Raw genomic sequence first — 23,016 nt, forward strand, 5'->3', positions numbered from 1 at the left:
GTTGTGGCACTTGTTGTCAGTTATTAAATTCCATGGAAGTGGATAAAAAGAGAGCATTATCTCCTGCGTCTCAAAAGATGCATCAAAAATACTTGAAAAAACTGAAGAATCTGAAAAGACTAATGCACGTTGATAGAAATATTCCAGTCAATGAGGGGGATAACCTCAAAGATGATAGTTCAACAGATAGTACCAAACACCAAACATCCAAAAAAATGATGCAGCGCGGTCAGATAATTGAAAATTATTCCCTTTCAATGATGTCTCTCTAGGAGAGAAGAAACACGTCACGCAAATAGCACAAGGTAGAATCCGCCACGCGGTCAAGCCTTTAAGGCATCATAGAACAATATAAATGATCAATGCAAAATAAAAAATCTTGAGTCCTTCTGCTTTTACATGATGAGATGCCAGTGGAGGATATCGTTCAAGTTGTAAATTGGGGTGAGGAACATAGAGCCACCCAGTAAAATACTATAAAATAAGCCGGAGAAAACTGCGACGAAAGAGTGCCGCTTTTACTTGATGATATGGTCAATATTTTTCTGAATGCAATGGACAAGAAAAAAACAGGTTCACCGACCTAAACTGGCTACAGCCTGCCCTTCTGTAACTAGTGAGGGCTTACAAAGAAATATTAAAAAGGAATTCTTGGAGAAATATTCTGTAGTTAATCAACGACGAAAATCATTTAAAAGAATATCCTTTTTTCATCAATTTCAACACTAATTTTTGGGAAATCAACCGACAATGATTGCTCATGCATATATCACCATTAATTTTTTGCGGGGTCCATGGTTAATCAACTATAATCCACTGTACACTATAATTATTGATAAATATTATAGAATGCTATATAAATATATTTCATAATTAAGTCTCAGTCCTAGCGGAAATTATCATGTCTTGAGCAAGTCTTCAACACCAAGCTTGGCCCAGTGTGAGAAACCCAGACTGCGCCAGTTCAGGTCCCGAATTCAAAATTAATATCCATCTGAGGCTTACAGATCTTCGGCTAGGTCTGGTTACACTCCGGCCGATTTGTTCCTTTTTACCTGCTTACCTGAGGGCATGAGTGTGGACCAAACTTCGGTGAACAATTGAACAGAAGATTATTTTCTCGTAGTCACTTACTTTTCCTCCTCCGAGGATTGGCATTGACCCCTCCTCGAACTCGAAAAAGTGAAAATCTTTACGGAAAAATATAGTTCATGACAATTGACAGGGATTTTTCCTCGTGTCGCACATCAATTTTCGCCTTTGGCTTCGATAACAATACCACGCGTCCAGGAATCCATGCTGAAGCAGCATTTTTTTTCATATTAACATTTCTCAGAGAATTCATTTCAGATTTTCATGTCTAAACGTCAAGTTACGTGCACACTACTCGAATGGAATGCTCTGCTGTGATTGTTTTTCAAACAGGAAAGTGCCGAGATGGTCTTGATAATTTTTTCTTGGCCGTTATCGCTGTGCGCAGAAGTTTTCAGCAATTAAAAATTAGTGTTGATCAATAATAATGCTGTTTAACAATTCTATTTTCTCATCAATTTACAATGTTTCAATTAACTTTGACAACGGTGACTTTCTTTCAGCGTTTATGGAACCAGATCACCTGGCCAAACGGTTCAGGTCGAAGAGATCAATTACACCAGGGAGGTCAAAGCGCGATGCACCTTACGTAATTTATCCGGAAATCCTCTGCATCGTTGACTACGATGGTTACAGGTAAGAGTTGGAGAAACCCTCGATGAAAAGTTTTCATTTGTCTAACTAATCATAATTAACAGTGACGAATATCTTCCTGAATTACTTCAATCCATCTAATCATAATTAGGTTGCGAAAGCAGATAAATTAATTTGAACTCAGATTCGTTTTTCAAAACATAAAGTGTTGAAACGTGTAGAGCGTGGAGCCTATAGAGGACCATGCTACTTTAAGAGGGCCGAGGTCTCCATCGAACCTGATGATTGATTGACGCATACTAAACTAATTCTACGTCGTGAGGAACAAAATTGAGAAATCAATTTATTTCTTATTTACGAGTAATTTTAAACGCTGATTAGATAAATTGGGCAACTGATTTGGTTCAGCGGATTTTTAAAATTGAAAGAGTTTGATTAATTGAATCATCCATCAAAGTTAGAGTAAAAGAACACAGTAGTTGTCATCATTAAGTGGCAAATACTGTTCTGATACATATGAGTTTATAAATGATGTCTGTATTTGCTGTCCTTGCAACCATAAGCAAGGGTTTACAAATGTTCGACGTCCTAATGAATTTTAATTTCTCCGGCCTTACAACGTCACATAATTTTCTGTTATGCCGAAAAAGCGATATGCTTGACATAACTGACGATACAACTTAAGTGTTTACACAGCATGAAAGTGCAAATTGGAATGAGATAATTCAGAGAAATCCTTAATGACCTGAAATCTCCTCTAAACTGATATTCCATTGACTTTTTTGTCTCCTTGCTCAAAGGAAGGACCTCCGCGTTCACGAAGAGCAGAATGTATGTAAAAACCTCGTAAAAATAGAGGAGAAAAGTGAATTATTAGCGTTATTATTTCAGATTGCATGGTGGAGACAATGTTCAAATAAAAAGGTACTTCGTGTCGTTCTGGAATGGTGTCGACATGAGGTACAAACTCCTAAAAGGACCCAAGATTCGTATCAGCATCGCTGGAATTATTATATCACGGGTAAAAAGAACTATTCCACTTTCTTCAATTATTATTATCGCAAATAGAGAACAATTGAATCGAAAGTAATGTTTAATACTTCGTAATTCCCATCTGTGATTTTTTTCAATGGAAAATAGGGAAGGGACGCAACACCTTACTTGGAAAGAAATCGCGTGGGACGTGATGCGATTGACTCCGCGGCTGCACTGACCGACATGGGCAAATATCTTTTCCGGGAGAGGAGACTTCCGGTTTACGACATTGCTGTTGCCGTGACAAAGTAAGAATAACCGTAATTCCAAGGCAATTGTTTTGAAATTATATTTAAAGAGATGGGTACTTTCATAGTTATTTATTTTCCTCGGGAATTGTCCTCTGTTTTCTATACAGATTCTACAATGGAGCGCAACGTAAGATTAAACTAAACGTGCAATTGTTATGTTGATATTTTTTTCAACGTTGGGTCAAGTCTGCGTTATCTTTATTGTGGAATCTTCTTGATTCATTGTTAGTTACCGCCAATATGAATGTTTTGTAGCACTGTTTCAAATAGAATGACAGCTACAATAGAGTTTTTACATTTTTCGTAATACCTGCCTCAAACGCCCATACTTTTATATGGTGGGGTATGCACAAAATGCTGGTTATACACACAGAGAAAAAGTGAATTAGTTGAGGAAAAGACTGTAAATGGTAAAACCTGCGCTTTTTAATTTTCAATTTTCCAAAACCCCAAAATCCAGAAAGAAATCTTTTGAAATTAAGAATTAAATTGATGATCAATTTTAAACTAGTATTGTATTTGCTTTTGGACATAAGATTCTCAAAAATGTATAAAATTCTCTTAAATTTCAAAAACGAAAGTTCGCAAGATGGGTTTCTAAATAAAGAATTCACAACGAAATCAAATTGAGGGCGTGAGTTTTTCGACAATATCTCTGAAACTAGTTAACTATTGTCTTTATAGAAAAATAAATTTTGAGAAGATCTCAGTAAAATGCACACTCTCAACATCTGAAAAGCTTTATATTTGGGCACTTTGACGATTACAACGATAACACCAAGAATAAGGATAAAGTAGGAACAGAAGTATATAAAACTTAGTGAGTAAATTCTGAAGCTAATCGATTTTTTCTCTGTGTGCGCACAGCGTACCTCTGGTTCAAGGTCATGCATAAAATGTTCCTTGGGTAAAAAGCAAGGGAGTGATTTCCATTTCAACTTCACTGAAAGGAGACATAACGACATCCAATAAAAATATTCATGATTCAAGTCGACGATCAAGACTGGAGATGGATCCGATAAGATAAAGCATGAAATCGACTAATTTTGCATCGTAGGTCAAGGATTCCAATATATTTTTCCTTCGAAGAGTGTAAAATACCATAACGACTTGATTCACGTCGATGACGAGGATCAAGTCGATTTGACGGCTTCACTCAAGTCGCAAACTACTTGATCCAAAAGGTTTTATATTTGTCATTCAAGTCGATTTCGAGGTCTGATCCAAGTTATACTCAGCATGACTTAAACTTGTTTTTCACTTGCTTGGACTAATGTATTCACTTGACTGCGGAGTTGGCGTGGAGTTCGTCAGTTCATAAAATATGTAAGAATTATAATTATCATACATCAAGTATTAAAGGGATTTGAATGGAGTCAATGATTGACGTCATTGAAGTAGGAAAAATTTACTTTAAGTTGTATTGCGACTTGATTTACGTCGACGTGAATTAATCCATTTGTTTCGTTTCGAGTAAATGGTGATTTGAGATCTTGTTTCACAAAATGCCGTAGTTATACTACCTCAAACGAGTAGAACATCCACCAGAACAGTCAGCCTTCACGTGAATTATGAATTTTTTTTTGGATGTATGTGAATGTCTGGATGGAACCCATTAGATAGCACAAGATAACTTTTGAATTACTGCCTCGATCTGTGGATTTTATCCATTTTTAAGACACGGATAAATTTCAAATTTCGACTTGGTTTTACACTCTCAAAATTCATTCACCCACGGCGTTGAACGTCAAGCACGTCTGCAATAAAAACAACCGCCCCATTTCACTATCACTACGAACGGTGAACTCAGCTACAATATTTCTTAGTTGTAAATAACAAAAAGCACTGACGGAGACTATGGTTTGACGCAGGTGCAACGGGAATTGTTTAGAGCGTGCGGTTAGCTGCCATTGACTTCGCATTAAATAAACTTTATTTCCATTAAATGTTCTATTTCGTGGCCTTGAATAAATTACCCATTTTTTGGGTGCAAAAGCCCGTTATACTTGTGTCAAAGCATATTATCGCCTTTGATACTCATTGTTATGTGGAAATTTACGATATTGTTGTGTAGAATGATTATGAAAAATTGCAATAACGATATCATCTCACCTTTGGAAATCAGTTTTTGACATTTTCTATAAACTTGTAGTCGAAATTGCAATAAGTCTGGCAGAAGTTGCACAGAAATATTGTGATTTCGATTAAAATTTCTACAAAAGTTGTTTTGCGATCAATATTTTTCCAACAATTTCAATCAGTTCAATTAAATAAAAAACTACTTGTATTCATATACACTACAATACTAATTTTATAAAAATTAGAACTAAAGTGATTATAAAATTTTGATTTTTCTAATCGTACGGAGCAATTTTTCATTTGCATTTTCCACTAGACCCCTGAATTTTTCTAGGATCGATATAATGACTGTACAATACTAGTGTTATTACAATATTTGAATATGCAGTTGTGATCACTCTCACTCTATTGCCATTTTCTTCTCACTTTTTTCTCCACAACAGGTATGATATGTGCCGTCGTAGGAAAGGCGGCCGATGCACAAAGGGAACTGCCGGTATGGTTTATTACATAGAGACAAATGACTGCGACATGTCCATATTTTTGATCAATAGTCAGATCATATTGAGTCTCATTTGCAAATATCACATGCTAGTCATCATTATCGGGATGATCATAGACGTAGTTGGAGTAAATTAATTGCCAGATTAATCAGACGGCTGCAGTTACATGAACCACAGAAAGTACTCTCAAATTCGAAATATTTTATCTAGTTCACGAAAATAGTATATTACGTAATGGCTGCAGAAAGCCCTTTTTTACTTGCGGAGGATTATAGCACAAGCCGAAAGCGACTAATATCAATTTACGAGCCGTAAACGATTTTTGTCACGAGTAGGGAAAAGTACTTTTCATTGCAATATATGGGAACGTAACTTTTATGATACAACCGATAAAAATCAGACCTCTTGCATGCTTCAGCTCTAGAGCAGGGAAGATACACAGACAAAAAAATACTTCCAGAGGACGTTGCTTACAGACCTTGTCAAGAACTATTTTTTTCACTGGTATTATAATATACTATTTTCGATGGAAACTTTTATTGATCACAAAGTCAATTTATTTATCAAATCAAACGATTTCTTAAAGAAAATACGGGACAAATTCTGCACATCTACGGAAATCCTTTATTCCGTTGATCGAACATAATGAAACAATCCGATATGTATTGCTATTTAAAGTGACATAGGTATTTCAGCCTTCAACAATTCAACTCAATATATAGGAGAAAGACTGAAAAACTGTTGCGGCAAAGTAGAATTTTACATTTTTAACAAACAAATAAAAGTTGATTTTTTTTTCTAATTTGAGAGTTCTTTTAGTCCTATGAAGGAATCTGAACATGCGCCATCAACATCATCTAAAATATAAAAAAGGTTTCAGATGCTTACGATCACGATATTCATCAATATGCATCCCAATGTGATGGATACGCATTGAGAGAAAAAATGATATTACAAAACGTAGTTCTGTAGTCAGATAGATTACCTAATGGAACATTTCTTAAGACAAGAATTAATCTAAGTGTTTTTGCTTTCATAACTTTTCTGTTTGAATCGGAAGATGAGGAAAAGACTGAAAACACTTCCAAGTTTGGCCAGTGAATCAGCAATCAGAATATTGCAATAGCAAAACGGTAAAATGAGATAATTCACTCCTGAATATTGGTCAGTTTTTAGAAATAAGAGAACTTTTATTAGAGCTTTTTTTGTGCAGGGAATAGATTACTATAACAAATGTTATTATAACAATTCCGCGATCTCCCTTCCATTTGTAGACATTGCTCAACAAATCGACTCATACGGAAGTCGAGTTATCTCATTTTACCCCTTCGCTGCTGGTTTCCTATTACAGGAATGCAATAGTCACGGATTTTACTATATTTTTTATATCATATCGTTTTTTCTCTCACTATATCGTCTGCATTAGTACATGCATGGGTTGATATTATTATGCAACACTGATTATCAAAACAGCTTGAGTAAATTATTTGGGTAATGGATTAGATTGGTGATGATAAAAAATTATGCAATCTAGTGGCCCTCAAGGACACACAACGACGCATTGAAATTCCTAGAATGTACACGGACTACGAACTGACACTGTAATGTCAATTCAATCATAAGGAGTGAAAAACATCGCCCAATCTGTTATTCTCGTCCCCGACGATTTCGCGAAAATGAAAAAAAAACTCGACAGGATTTCTCGCCACAGCTTCTACTCCCTGCAACGTCTCCTCAATTTGTTTTTTTTTTTAAATTCTGTTTTAGTTATTTTTTGTGTGATGCTTGATTGTCTCGTGACGTGGATTTGTATCACTTTAATTAATTTATGATACCCAAAAAATTTATTGTTGCGTTGCAGATTAGATATGTGCAGGAGGCAATACACGAATGACGTGTGCAATAGAGGAACAGCAGGTACGTTTTCTCGAGTGAGAAATCGCATGAAGAGCATTTCGCATTTGCTCAATACTTCCTGCACGGAGAACTATATATGTTGGAATTACGTGTATAAATATACTTCAAATGTGTGTAACATATATTACATGTTCATAAACGGCTACAAAATTTTATTTAATATGCCATAGATGACGGAATTCCGAAATTACTAGTGCAACTTTGTAACTCAAAACTTTCAACATTGCCCTTTTTCTTCAAGGATGGTTAATTTTTTTGAAAATGGAGGGAAACCCACATTTAGATTTTAGTTTTTTATGAAATCACATGCGAAATTTGAATGTTTTATGTTTTCGCGTTCTTTGATGATAAGTCGAGGTGGAATCGACTTGATAACTGAATCTACCAATAAGTTTTTCGACTCGTATTGATCCACTCTTGTGAATGGTAGAATTTTCACTTGTCTCAAACATGTCTCACTTCAGGTCAATTTTACCGTTCGAGGATAACCATTTTTATCTGAGGTTCAAGATAAAGTCTAGGTTCAGTTCATTAATTTTATCCTTATTACTGTGCCAGTAGAGTTGAATTTGCTAACCAAATCTAGAATTTTTACAGCGTGATATTGTATACTCATTCTATGCAGAAAAATATTTTTGGAACAAAAGATGGAATAAAATGAAAATAGAAATCAAAAATTGAAAAATTTTCTCCCTTTGGATATTTTCAAATGATCAATTCTCCGGAGAACCACAATCAAAGTTGTCGATCTTCTATCGATGTATTGGGAGCAGTTCGTGCATGACTAATTAAATCTACTGTCCCCTGTAAAAACTCCTTTTTGGTTATCGTTTTCATCCTTTCACTTAAGTTATCAATTTTTTTGAGTGGTCAATTTTGCATTGTCACTTGGCTCAGAATCCCCACTCCTCGTTTCTACTCCATCCAATAGACCATAGAGTGAATACATTTTTTTCTGTTAATTATTTTGTTGTGAACAACTTCGATCTGCACAGTTGAGACATCGAGAAAGTTAGTCCGAATGAAAAATGGTGGAAAAAATAATCGAAATTAGAGTTGCGATAAATGGTTAGATCATTGATATTTATAAATTCGGATAATCTCAGACTCGTGAAAATTATTCCATTAAAATGTATTGAAATATTTTTTATTGAAGTGACTCCTTTGGGACTTATCTTAAAAATAAGCAAAGCGCAAAAAAACTATGAGAATTCGCATCATATTTGCTGAAAAAAATTTGGATGTGGCTTTTACTTCATATTGATATTAACCATGCATGAAAACAATGGTTAAAAGTTTGATGTATAAAATTCCATCAGAAATTAGTGAAGTCACTCATATGTCATTATATATGTTGTTCACATATTTATTCACGTGCACTGTGAGAATTTTCAAGTGAAATTTCAAGGGAAATTCGGTCTTTGATCATTAAATGATCAATATTTTGATAAAATTTATCCAAACACAGTTCTAGTATAATAGGGAACATACACAGTTTTGGATTCTTTATCCCCTGATAGATAATTATTTTTGTAATTTATCAGTTATATTTTGCAAGAAGATATACTCAACCTAAGTGGTACTGCTTGGTCACTTCGAGTGATTGTCCCGTTACAGAAACTGAGAAGACGAGACCCTTTTTGAGAAGCGTATCGAAAAGCTCATGGCTTGAGAACAACTAACTACATAATATCTCACACTAATGAAAACCCACTTTATACCGAGAAATTTTGAATCTCGGAAAAAATATGCCCTGAAAAAATATTCCCAAGATGAATCTTTATTTTTTATTTTTTAATTTATTTCAAACATATTTTGATTTCAAATGAAAATTTCCGAGGAAAAAAACAATTTATTTTCATTCAATTATTCACCACATTCACTGTTGTTAAAAATATAAATTAACAATTTTTGTTTTATTCGGGGAGGGGGGGGGGGTAACTTATTGAACAACATATCTTGCAGAAAAATAATGCATCCCAGTTACGCAAAAACATTATCTAAAACGCTCGCGAATAGAGTAATTCCAGATGGTTTAATGTATTAGAATGAGTGCAGTCAGGTGATAAAGTAATCTGGCCACCTTAGGTTTAAGCGCGAACGTTGAATTCATTATGACCTCTACATAGGTCGCTTTCTGCGATCCAACGATTGGTACTCGCTACGGGGAGAGGACGCCGGTGTGTTTTTCCGAAAAATGTTGCCGAATGTACTCTATAGGCGTCGAGCGCGTTTAGCCAGTTTCGGGCAACGTCGCATTTTGTTCACATCCATTTAGTATGGAAAAAATAGTTCCCCTCTCGGACATGATTCTTGTTGAGTAGTTTTAAAAACTGTTGTGGTGCATCCTGATGCTAGTATTGTAGTTCCTTAGATACTTGAATTAGAAAAGTCAATTCGTTTCAAATCTTTGCGATCAGCCGAGTCACTGCAAGTCATAAAAAACGAACCCCTGCGACGTTTCCCTCATAGGATGACCAATTTAAGGTTAACGTTAATAAACTGCCCAATACAACTGATCTTTTTTTGTAGTATATTATGTTGATGACCCAGAGAATGGATTAAGCAGAAAATATAACGCATTACAAAGCTGTATGTTCCCTATTATTCCCTGAAAATTACTAGGAATCAGGAAATTTGTATATTAAGCAAAATTTTTGTCATAAGGTCGCGATCAACCAGATTAAGTCTATTTAACTTTTTGTTTAGTCATTCGAGTATATTTCAACCTGAATTGAAGGAAGGTAGTGAATTTTTACTGAAATCAATATTTCCAGACCAAAAGAGATCTACAGCAGAGTCTCATAATATTCTGTTATTTCCCGGCAAGTCTGAAATATACTTAAAAAACTGAACAAAAAATAACGGCAACTTAAGCAGGTTGGCCATTTTGCCATAGGGCAGTAATTATTCATTTTTTTATTGTAAATTGAAGTGAGTTGAGTAATTCTTCATCTTCTACTGTTATTTCATTAGATTTTCCATGTGAATACAAAATTTAATCATTTTTTTCGTTTATTTTAAATACAATATCATTCGTCTGTGAATAATAAGTTTGATATCCATGAAATTTCACTTTTTTCAACAGTGTACACCATATTTGTCCTCATGTACATTTTTTCGTGTAGGTTCTTTATCTTTTGTACTATTTTTCGAGCCTTTTTTTTACCGTTCTGTTCCTACGCACTCTGCACTGATTTTTTATTATTTGATTTTTTATTCACTCGAAAAGAGTCGCGGTTTCATATCGCAAACGCTGGTATTACCACCGCCCAACATTATCACTGTTTATTTTTCACACGAATTTGATAATTATTTTCTCTTCTCAAATTCAAGCACTCTTCGGGCACTGGCTTCAGAACTATTCCCAAGATTATCAATGGAACTTTGTTGTTTCCATCGATTATAATGTTGTTGTCCACGTTTACCACTGCACTTCCTACGATACTTCTGTCTTCACTCTGACCTGTCCTGATTCGTTATTTTATGTTTTACACTGTTCATATATATGGAATGCCCTTTAATTTCCCATTAAGACTTGACAAAAAAAGTCGCGAAGTGGTAAGTTTCGACTAGATGAGGGTTCCATGGAATTTTGTGTTTTCATTCGATCACAAGATTTTTCATGGAAAGTCATCAGTGACAAGTTAACCCGAAATGCATGATTGTTTATGATGGCCACTAGTGTGACTTAACGTATATTTTATGAAAGTTAATGAACAAGTTGAAAGTACTAGTGCTTTTGCTAACATATCAACTAATTACACATATGAAAAACAATATTAGAAAATCTACTGTCGTCGCTAACAAATTCTATTCATTTTTCATCGGTTGATAGACGTAAAACCGATAGATTTTATCGGTTTCCGCCTCTTTTCAAATATGTATTTTATCTTGATTTCAAATATTCCGTTAAAAATTAAAATACCTTATAAAAGCGATACATCTTGAAATTAGTTATAAACTAAAAGTAGCAATATTGTTGAGCATAAATTTTCCATAGTTTATTCGTAGCATTTTGTTGTATCCTATATTACAACATTTTCCAAAACTTGCAACTTTATGCAAAATAATTCTCATTAGAAAAAAAATTGCAAAGGAGTTTTTATTAGAATATGAACATTTGTTGAGAATTGTTTACATCAAATTATCTATCAAACATTGCGCGACAATTATTTTCACCCAATAGTGGACAAAAACTTTTCTAGAGAATTTTCCAGCGAATGCGACAGTTTCTTCATTTATTTCTGTATCTGTTTTGACTTTGTACTTTACTCATTTAATACGCTATTCTCTAATGCCTCAAAATTAATAAAAAAGGAAATATTAATCCTCAGATTCAAAAGATATCCAAGTGGAACAACCTCTGCAATGGAATAAATGTTCACGTGGGGTGAATCACCCACTATTTATACATGTCCATGAATTGAACCGATTTTTATAAATGCTTTCTGTTCGTATACCCTTTCGGGTCTTTGCGATTTGTTCCCTTTTCACCCCCAACCCTCTGTACCGCATTGATCGAAGAATCAGGGAAAAAACTGTCGAGACACAATCGTCTCTTTGATGAAACTACTACGCGGCAGTGAATCTGTGAGATTAGAGGGCTACAAGGTTTGACAGCTGTCGGGGGGAATCGAACCCAGATCCGTAGCACTCTAACCACACGGTCACTGCCGTCGCTAACCGCTTTTTATATTTACTGTCAATGAAATCCTTTGGCCTTGTTTAGTCAAATATTTATCCTATTTGAAATGGATGTAATGTTCGCGAACGCGACGTTTACTTGTGAAACGTTCCCATATTTCAGTGGCTACTGAATTATATTCGTTGGATTATATTAAAATCAGACTGCACTTGCTATTGCTGGGAGTAGTGAAAGTAAATTAAATGTAGCACAGTTTGAAAAGAAATGATTGAATAAATATTGAATATTCACAATAGCGATCATGACTGAAAATTCAATGTGGGTTTCGTCGTATTTTAAGTTACATTGATGAACATTCAACTGCACTAAAAAAATTCTAGACTGATCTAACACATCAGAAGAAGATTGCTATTGAATATTCACTGAACTTTTCTTGGGAAAGTTATTAGCCCTTGGTCTACACCATTTAATAGTGCCGCAAGAGAAACAATTTCACAGAGAATAAGAAGTATTTAATCTATTTTCACAGCCCTCCTTATTGTTCTTTAGTTGGCAATAATATTTATCATTGTGAATGCTCTAATTATTGCCTACTGCATCCTAAAGTATTGTTTTTTTCTGATAAAAAACAAACGAAGCAACCTAAAAATTTGAAAATTAAAAAACTATAAAAATGAATTTGCGGATATCCCATAGAAATTATTTCAATAAAATCAATTACATAGATGAATAGGATTCCATTGCTTGTTTCTGTAGAGCATTTTCTATTTAAAGCGTCGAGTAAAAAGAAAATGGACTGATAAAATTCTATTCTTTTTAATGAAATTGATTAAAATGGTATCTGATTATGACTGAAAACATAGTAGTCCACTATTGGAGTCAGCAGTTACGGTATAAAAAAGGTGAATTTTGCATAACGAGTGCCAAAAAAGAAAACACAGGCTGCACGTGCTTCATGCAAGTGATGAAAATCTAAGAAGACCAATGGAAATTTGACAGTTTTCTCGCGCAGTCACTCCGTCTTTCAGTGAAAGCATTTCGCAGATGTGAGATTGTTCCAAAGTTCCAAAGTTATAAACTTGCTGTACTGTAGTATTGAACCCTTTCTACAAAATGCATCATTCCGAAAATTTTATTATCTTCCTAAGGTTCAAAGATATTTCTCGAAACCTCGGCTATGACCTACATTATCTCCAACAACTTCACCGCTTCGTTACTAAGGACTAACTCCTAAATTTTCATGCAAATGTTGTTCTTGGATATTTTTGAATCGATAGATTGAATCGTTATTTAATACTTTCCCTAGTACATGTTTGATCGGTTATATCGAATAACTCCAGTAGATTCTATTGAAACTTGACAGATAATAGCAATGAATTATAGAAAAATATGTTAATTGACTTTCCCCATGCAGGTTTCGCATACGTAGGCGGTGCCTGTGTTGTTAATAAGCGATTAGAGAAGGTCAATTCAGTCGCAATAATCGAAGACACGGGTGGCTTCAGCGGCATCATCGTCGCCGCCCACGAAGTCGGTCATTTGTAAGTTGCTGATCCATCATGATGGGACACTAATCATTTTGAACCACGACTCATTAATGTTTTGTGAACAGATTGGGTGCTGTACACGATGGATCACCACCGCCGAGTTATCTTGGTGGTCCAGGAGCCGAAAAATGTCGATGGGAGGATGGCTACATTATGAGTGATCTTAGACACACCGAGAAGGGCTTCAAATGGTCCTACTGCAGTGTTTCGTCCTTTCATCATTTTCTCAAGTAATTTGACCATTCAAATGCCAATTTATTGCCGATATTAGTGATAGTGAAAATGAGATAGAACCAATAATTTAGAAGATATCTATATTTTTATATATTTATATATAATATATATGGAGATATATTTCGAGGTACATGCACACATATAACCTTTGCATGCATAGGGTGTCCCATTTGAAACGATGGACCGAAATATCTCAAGAAGGGGCAACTGACAGGATATTTTTTGGAACATTAGTTGGAGGTTTTCGGCGGGAACATTTGCATTTTTTATCCCAATGAAACTTATTCGCCTTAATGAGTTGTGTTCAGATACCTCATTATTTATGTCATCCTTACGCTAAAGAAAAAGGAGAATAAATTGCGCAAACATATGCGGAGGATCATACCCTCATGAGTTCATGAGTTGTTCAATGCAGCCCCCGTTGACTTGTAACATGCGCATGAACCTCCATACATAGTTGAGCTATTTTTTCTGCTGTTTTTTAGTGCAAGGGACGCGAGCAAACTTTACCTTGCTTAAAACGCAGCAATTGATATGCATGATGAGGTATCTGAACACAACTCATCAAGGTGAACAAGTTTCATTGAGGTGAAAAATATGATTATCATAAAAAAACCCTACGCTCACAGCTTGTAAGCATACCCTTGAAAGGTTAAAAAAAAACGGACACCAACTATTCTCCTCGATACCCTATAACTAATGTCTAAAAACATTTCCTATTACTTGCCTCCCTCATGAGATATTTAGGTGGATTGTTTCAAATGAGGCACCCTGTATACTGTTCCGTGAAGGACGTTTCGATAAGATTTGTGTCAATGCAGTCTGATACAGAAGATAGTCTTGAAGAGTTTCGCTATGAATTAATGACATAATCGGATAGATTATTGAAACCAGTTTGAGTCGAAATTCATAGAACCAAATTCAATGGCTTGGTGAAGATTGGGTGTTGGAAAGAATGGGGAATTGGGAAGAATGATAACCGAATGGAAAATGTGAAATTCAATTATCTCAAATTCTTTGATCAAAATTGACATGCTGGTCTAAATGCTCAACTAAAGTCCTATTGGCCCATTCCACCAAATATTAGATTCTGGAAGAAGCGGTATTTTTGCAGTTCTATAGATTCCGACCGAATCCATAATTTCGTTCAATAAGGATGATTCCAAACTTCGACCATGATCTGAATCAATTTTCAAGGAATTTTAAATCAAGAGGTTCAAGGTAAACTAACGTAAAGTTGGCTCGTGAATTACAGTTTTTTAAGGGTTTATGCATCAATATTTGGAATAGCTTCAAATTATTCTCCCTGAACCTTATCGCGACAGAATTTACAAACCACTTTTTTATCATGAAAACGAGAAACTATTTTTGCTGTATGAATGAAGCGATAACTACTAGATTATAACTTGCATGACCTACAGCGGAGACACTGCTACTTGTTTATACAACGCACCCCACGAGGACGAGGCACTACCCAGGGTCTTGCCTGGAAAATTATTATCATTGGATGCTCAGTGTCGTAAGGATCGTGGTACGAGCGCCTGTTTCGTAAGTAGCATTGAAGCTCGGCAATCATCAACTACCGCCAGTCGTTCAGTCGATACTTGCAATTTATTAATTTATTACTAACAGAAAGATGACAGGGTATGCGCACAATTATTCTGCTTCGATGCGGGCTCCGGATATTGTGTTGCCTACAGACCCGCAGCCGAGGGCTCTCCCTGTGGCGATGGACAGGTAATAACTGCTCATGATTATAATATTATAGATCGATGGAGTACAACAGCTTATTCGTGACCATCAATAATTTCTAATTTCAGTATTGTTTGAACGGAAAATGTGTCGCCGAGCATGAAAACATTATTCCGGATTATACACAAAATATTCCTACCTATGTCAGGCGTGACAGCATATATAATAGTGCTTCGCAAAGTCGGCCGACGTATGCGCAGTACAATAGCACAGATTACAGGTATTTTCAATGAATGTTTTTAATTCAGTTATGTACAAATTTTAGGTTTTAGGAAACAAAAAAACATTATTTTTTATCGTTAGAACATAGTAATCGTGGTCGTACAATGAGAACAAAAATCGGCGCTCTTAAAAAACTCCACGTGAATATATTTGGTAGAGTGAAGTCGATGTACTACGGAAAATTCGATGAACGTGAGAAAGAAATATATTCCATTCTCCATCACCAAAGCGCATTTTCTCCTCTGCTAGTCATTCTGCAAAATCCCATATAACGAAGACTGGGGAAAATGCAAGGAAATTTATGATTTCTTTAATCTTAATGAAATGTGGATTTTTCTATTTGCTTAAATTTCCAATTTTACAGAAATATTTTGATGCTAAATTACATCAATTTCCTATTGTTTTCTGGACTTTTCCAATTTTCTAGATTTTTAAGTATCAATTCTACTGAAAAATCAAGGGTTTTATTAAATACAAAGCGTTCATTGAATATAGAGCATTCGGACAGGAAATGATTTGAATGTTTCATTCTTTAATCGCAACGTTTTTTTAGAGTGCCAGTGGAAATTAAAGTTTTCGCAAGTTGATAAGAAATATTTAAATGTAAATTTTTAGCACTACAAATGCTACAGCATAGAGGGACGTAGAGCAAAATGAATATACTCAATAGTCAATAAATTTGCAAATAAACAGAGTAATGATTGTTTTTTCATTTCTTCATAGTTTATAAATAGAGCTTCAAATTTCCCTTTTTGTCTATAAGTCCAGTTATGCGATTCAACAAAAGCTTTAGTCCAGGAGAATAGGATATCATTTCTAACAGTACCAATTTTTTTCTCTCAGTGCGCCTACCGAACCCTGAATTTATTGTTAAATATGGTAAAAATTTATCATCAGTCTAGTACTAAATGATTGAATGAAATCACAATTTAGTTTCGCACATATACAAATTGCATTCAGATAAATCAAACGTTAAACTTGTTGCGTTGTGAACCACGACTATTATGTTCATATTGTTATTTTCAATGTTGTATTTTCCCCGTGTATGGAGTGTGCAATCAAGCTGCTTTCTTCCATAAAAAGATAGTTATATTTTTATTTCTTATCATCAGAAAAAAATATATAATTATCTTTGTCAGTTTGATTTTCAACTCATCAAAGATGAGCTGTTTTTATTATCATTTACGACATTCTCTTGAATGGTCACATGGCTTCGTTTATAGACTATAGAAGCCCTTGAAGGAGTAATTTTTTATTTTTAATATTTATAAATTTTCATTTGAATGTTACACCACTAAAACACATTGATTCTGAATATTCTCTATTGAAACGATATTACAACTGTTCGGTAAAGCAGAAGTTTTTACTTTTATGGCGTCACTCCTCAGAAAAGCACAGTAAAATTTGTTTGAGTGGTTGTAGAACAGTGAGACTGAATAAATCCGCACCCTTCATGAATTTTTTTACTTAATTTCTTCCTCATTATTACGAACATTCTTCTTTTCATGCAGGTGGTACTTCTTTTCAATTAAGTGACATTCCTACTCTTAATGAATACATCAGCAACATTTTTATTGCAATATATTTCAACTGGTCAATATTAACTACGACATATCAACTAATTTTTCTGACATTATTAAAATTTTTTAATTTTACTGAAATTTTTTTTGATTTTCCTTCTTTTATTGGTTGTTTTACGACAGAAATTCTATTTCAATAGGATTTAATCACTGAATTAGTATCTCATTAATAATTAAAAATCATATGCAAATTTCAATGACTTACCTAGCAACAATTTTCAAAAATAAATAATGTAGTACTAGTTTTAATGCTGATATTTTCTTCTATATTGCCCAATGGACATGTGTCTATGTCAGAACCGGTTAAATATCGTAGTTAAATTAGTCTCAGTTGAAAAGTCAGGCCTCAGTACATAATGTCTCGAATAAATAGTCACCATTTATTGCAAAAAATAGTAGAACCAGCATAGAATCTTCTGTTATATTTTGACGTTGATCTTAACAATCATTTCTAGTGATGTTACATTCAATAACTTGGAAACCATTTCGATGAAATATAATCCGACATTTGTTGAGTCACAACAACTCGAGCAATATAATGTCTCAAAACTGATAAAAACTGACAAGACCGTTCAAATAATGAAGATGGTTTTTTTCATTCCAAGCAATATGATGTCACTGATTACTCTAATTAATAAGAAATTATTAGGGTTTCGAATATGATTGTTTAATTGTTCAGGATTTACATGAATTCCTCTAGCATACATACGGGCCATGTGCACTGCCTTTGAATAAACCCGATTTTTTCTGTAAATGCACATGAGCTAACTCTTCGAATTTTTGAACATCGTTTGCACCAGCTGTCCGTAAACATGTGTTTGTGTACATGTCGTTGGCAAATGCCCATATCTTCACTAAAAATTAACTGATTCAAGCTTCTTTCATTTCAACGTAGGTGTTTACAGTAACTGGCGATTGTCATTTCTACATATCTTCCAAGAGGTTTAGTTGAAAAGGATCGTTGAAAAAAACTATTTAATTGAGGCAAATCTCCATATATTTTGATTATTTTTCCGACGGAAATTTTATTTAATGAATCAACCTTGCAATTAGAAAAAAAGCATATTTTTGTACGAGTACGACGAGTTAAAAAAACCCGTCACACGTATATATCCGAACTATATGTTTTGTTAGTGATCTTACGTTCAGCGAATGCCGGACTGTACCATTTTTCGTTTACTAGTAAAAGAAAAGACCATCCATCATTGACCAATTTCAACGTGTTGTTTACAAGTAAACCAAAAGGCACTTTTCGGATGAGCCGAACGTAGCAGCAGTGACAAAAAATACTTTGTTTTTGTTGTTCAATATAACTTTAGAAATTCAAATTAGGATCTAACATTTAGACAATGGAATTTCCGCTTCGTCCACTTTTCTCTGATGGAAAAATTTGTTTTGGTCCACAATAGTCACTGAATTTTCTTGAACAGAATAAAAAAACATTTAACCTTGAAAACCAATCCTTATTCATTTTTTAGTCGTTGTTCAAACCAATCGAGAAATGAAAAAAAAAACAAATAAATTGTGTCTATTTTCATATGAAATCTAAGTCATGGGATGCATATTGAAAAAAAATTGAATCGGTCTATTTTTCCGCAAGCTACGGGCATTTGAAGACGGATAAAAAAACTGAAGAAAAAAATGAGAAGTCATCTTCTTTTTTGTGTAAAGGGTGTCTCAGAATGATTTTCGTTTTTGAAATTGATTTAACATCTAAAAATGAAAAACATTGGGAGACACCCTTTATTATGGTAAAGATTTTCATTGTATAGAGTTCGCGTGGAATTCCTCATAGAGGGAACCAGAGAACCCAGTCAATAATTACAATATAAACTCACAATTGAGAAGTGTATGATATGTTTATGTTAAAACATGAAGAATGATATGCCATACAGGTACCAGTCGGAGACATCAACCCAACCTACACCCCAATCAACGACACAGTACAAGGGTAGTGATCATACACCAGTGTTCCCCGATGATACGACATACAGTCATCCACCCTCTTCCTCGACCCAACGCCCTAAACCATTCAGTATGATTACACGAACGACACCCATTCCACAGCGCCCAACTGGATACAATAAAATAAAAAATTATGACAAATACTATAATAGGCACGATATTTCAACGACCAAAAGAGGAAACTATTTTAATCATTTGTCGAGCGTGAAATCTACGACCTCGAGCCCAATCATACCGAGTCCACATTACAGTACATTTAGTAGAAATACACCGTACAGTTTTTTGAGCTCGGTGTCACAATCAACTGCAGGTCGTGGTAAGACAATAATTATGAGAGAAAAATCAATAAAATTGACAAAACTGTTCTGAAATACGTACATATCTGTCCTCTACCCTTTTCTCTATAAAAATTCTACTGAATTTCCTGGGATCTTCTGGCTATAATCTGACTCTATTGCGTGCCTGGACAGAATTCACCACAAAAATACCATATGACCATATGGTATATTTATCCATAATAATTTGACTGTGAAGTGAAACAAGATTAGAGCTCAAAATAAATTAATTTCTACCGAATCCTACTCTTTTCCATGGGAATTTTATTATTATACAGCTTAGTATTTAATTGGATGTTTAAACGATTAAAAATGGAGAAGAGTAACGTGAATTTTTGCGAATTCCGAATCAACATATCTGAATACTTGTTCTCAATATATGTAAATTAGCCATTTGGAATATTGAAGTCTTTATCAGTATTACTTTATGTAGTACTCCTTGGATTACGAAGAGGTTTTCAGAGCCTCATATACAGGGAGAAAAATTCAAGAAAAATTACGGGATTCGCAGTTCGTTTACCAATTTCGGAGTCATCTTGAAATATTTAACGGATGGTATCATGACCGTTCGCAGACGATTAAAGTAAACATTATCGAAAGACCTGGAACAATCGCGTGATTTTCGATAAAAATTACTCTCTTAAAAATTTTCATCATCGCAGCTACCTCTGCACGGAAAAGAAACCTAATTTCCATTGAATTGTTCTCTCCATATATTAAGACATTTTCCAAAAGTTGAATTTAATTGGCTCATTGTGCTTCCGCACTTCACACTAGAACTTTTCATCTGAACATAACGCTGACTTTATAATGAGTTGCGAGCAGAGAATAATATACGCTTCATAATCGTAACACGAAACCCTTGAAAGGTCTACAAACGATCGAAGGTCACTCAAGAGCAACTGAAAATTACTTATTTCGTTTTTCAAATAATTTATTTGTATGGAAAAAATTGATACTTAATCTGTCAACGCCTGTTGCTTATCGATATTCATCGGTGTATGCAGGGTGTCCCAAAACTCAACGTCGACACAACAGTTTAAAGTTAGAGGGTTAATTCGCAATTGAAAAGGCCTTTGGAACTGTAGGATCGTATTTTGGTTCCCTTACGTTATTCAGGAGCGTGGAATGACTGGGCGCCAATCAGTGTGGAGAATGCAAAAGTTTTGTGTTGTTCTAGTCATAGAGGCGGGAAAAGTAAGTGACAGTAGCGCTACTCCAGTTGAAAGCGGCCGCGGCGTTTATATCAATTTTGCCTTTCCGCAAAATAATAATATATGATATGATGATATAATCGGCGATCTCCATGTAATCCGTCATGTTCGATTCGTTCGAGCCGAGTCGTTTTTTATATAGGGTTCCTCGCCGGATGAGAGTAGAGGCCTACAGTTGGGTTAATGCCAATATTTTTGCATTCCAACCACGGATGAGCGCCCGTCCATCTCGCACTCGTGACTGACGCAATTTCAACATTGAATAGTTTGAAAACGGTGCTTCCGATCAGAAAATTTCTGACATCTTTCCACCTTGGAATTACTCCCTTGGTTTTCGACGTTAGTTTGGACGTTGGGTTTTGGAACAGCCTCTATATTAAACAATGCTCCAATCGATTTACGCAATTTTGATATGCCACTACATTTCTCTTTCTATGGCAGTGAACAATATTTGATAATTATCAAATGAACTATTGATTCAAAAATTCAATATTCTTGCAGGAACAGGGGACGGTGAGTGCATCGACGTGGCGTCAGACTGCGCAGAGCAGATTGACAGGCTGAGAATGTGGCTGTGCCATCTACAATCTGTGAAAAGGCGCTGCTGCGCTTCTCTGAAGAATATCTGCGGCTGAACATATCGTAAATTGGATAAAAGATTTCAGTAATACATTGACTAAAATCCACATCTTTTTTGCTATTTTCAATGTCATTCCGGAGAATAGAAATAGAATACTGTAGAAGTGCATTTGAATTATTCAAATCAAATACTACCAAGTTGAACAGTGTTCGTATCATGTAATTAAATCAAGTAATGAAATTTGAATCTGGTCGGCTCACATTGTTTTACATATTTTCAATTATTGTTTGTGTTGTTACACATTTACACATTTTTGAATCACATTGAGTTAACTGCAGAAATTGATGGTAATTTTCTTCAACATTTTCGTTCTAAGAATCTGATACTCAAAGAGATTTTATAAAACATCAAAAACTCTAATTCATTTATATTAACGTAAAATATTACATCATTATTACGTAGAAGCGTTAATTGACATTTAAGAATTAATATTTCTACTATTTGTTTATAATTTAGAATAATCGTGGATTACACTGCATATATTGATGTAAAGAATGCGTGACGTATTTCAAGGAAATATGTTAAAGAAGCAAAAGCCTTTTCAGCTTGTCATGATTTGGAAGACCTTCAATCCAATTCATTGTTTTCATTTTCTTATGTCTTACGATTATTTTTCTGCTAAATATATTTATTTGGGGATTCGAGAAATGGAGTGAAAGTGCTCTTTGTACGAGTCACCTTGTAAAAATACGTACAACAATTTGTTTGCTTGTTTGTTTGTTGGCTCTTTCGTTAGTCTTTCGATAATTGATGCAAAAGAAATACTGACGAGACTCATTATTATAGAGAGGAGATGGAAAATAAGGAAACATTCTTTATAATGTAAGAATAAATAATAGAAACCAGAAATTTATTTTTTTTATTGTCCTGCCCGATATATAGACCGCTTGGCCTTTGACTTACACGTCTCTACGAGGGTGCCTTCATGATAATCTCTTTACCAGTTTCTCACATTTTACTGATATTAATTTATTCAGAGCATCACATGACCAATCTTTACATGTCATGGTATAAGGATGGGTTTTGCAGCGGAAACTTCTACTTTTGAATCTGATGTTTTTTCTTACGTAATCTGAAAATTGTATTTCGCGGCTGCCCCTCAGATCCCCATGTGTTGTTTCCCTCTTTCTTGCCGATGGTGCCACAAGGTTGACAGTAAATAATAAAATTCTTTTGCTTCTGGTTACTTAGTATATCACGGATTGCAGCTGCAGTGTCAATTCCATCATTCCCTTTCCTTGTGCGCAAGGAATGTCGCGAAGCTTTGTTCTGTTCAATGAAGTTCATACGTTCCTGAAATTAATACAAACTAAAACATAAAAAACCGTGATTTCAACAACGAGAAAGAACTAAAACATTTAGGAGAAGAGAGAGATGGACTTCGTCGTCATCTTCAACTATGTAAGTA

General features: G+C 34.7%; 1 protein-coding gene across 4 annotated transcripts in view; it reads left to right on the forward strand.

Moving 5' to 3' along the window:
* LOC135169770 (A disintegrin and metalloproteinase with thrombospondin motifs like) overlaps positions 1-22,457 on the forward strand; it is a 152,787-nt gene extending 130,330 nt beyond the window's left edge. For 2 of the 4 annotated variants that reach the window (XM_064135063.1, XM_064135064.1), the window contains 11 exons: positions 1,596-1,728; positions 2,578-2,707; positions 2,827-2,969; positions 7,416-7,471; positions 13,534-13,660; positions 13,732-13,896; positions 15,322-15,448; positions 15,533-15,637; positions 15,721-15,872; positions 19,350-19,735; positions 21,470-22,457. In XM_064135063.1, coding sequence (XP_063991133.1) covers positions 1,596-1,728; positions 2,578-2,707; positions 2,827-2,969; positions 7,416-7,471; positions 13,534-13,660; positions 13,732-13,896; positions 15,322-15,448; positions 15,533-15,637; positions 15,721-15,872; positions 19,350-19,735; positions 21,470-21,603 — 1,658 coding nt within the window. In that variant the 3' untranslated portion in view covers positions 21,604-22,457. Of the gene's footprint in view, positions 1-1,595; positions 1,729-2,577; positions 2,708-2,826; positions 2,970-5,494; positions 5,548-7,415; positions 7,472-13,533; positions 13,661-13,731; positions 13,897-15,321; positions 15,449-15,532; positions 15,638-15,720; positions 15,873-19,349; positions 19,736-21,469 lie in introns of all 4 variants that reach the window. The other 2 variants (XM_064135065.1, XM_064135066.1) reach the window with 2 other exon arrangements.
* Positions 22,458-23,016: the final 559 nt, after the last annotated feature.

The sequence above is a fragment of the Diachasmimorpha longicaudata genome, chromosome 15, assembly GCF_034640455.1.
Source record: "Diachasmimorpha longicaudata isolate KC_UGA_2023 chromosome 15, iyDiaLong2, whole genome shotgun sequence".
In the NCBI taxonomy this organism is placed as follows: domain Eukaryota; kingdom Metazoa; phylum Arthropoda; class Insecta; order Hymenoptera; family Braconidae; genus Diachasmimorpha; species Diachasmimorpha longicaudata.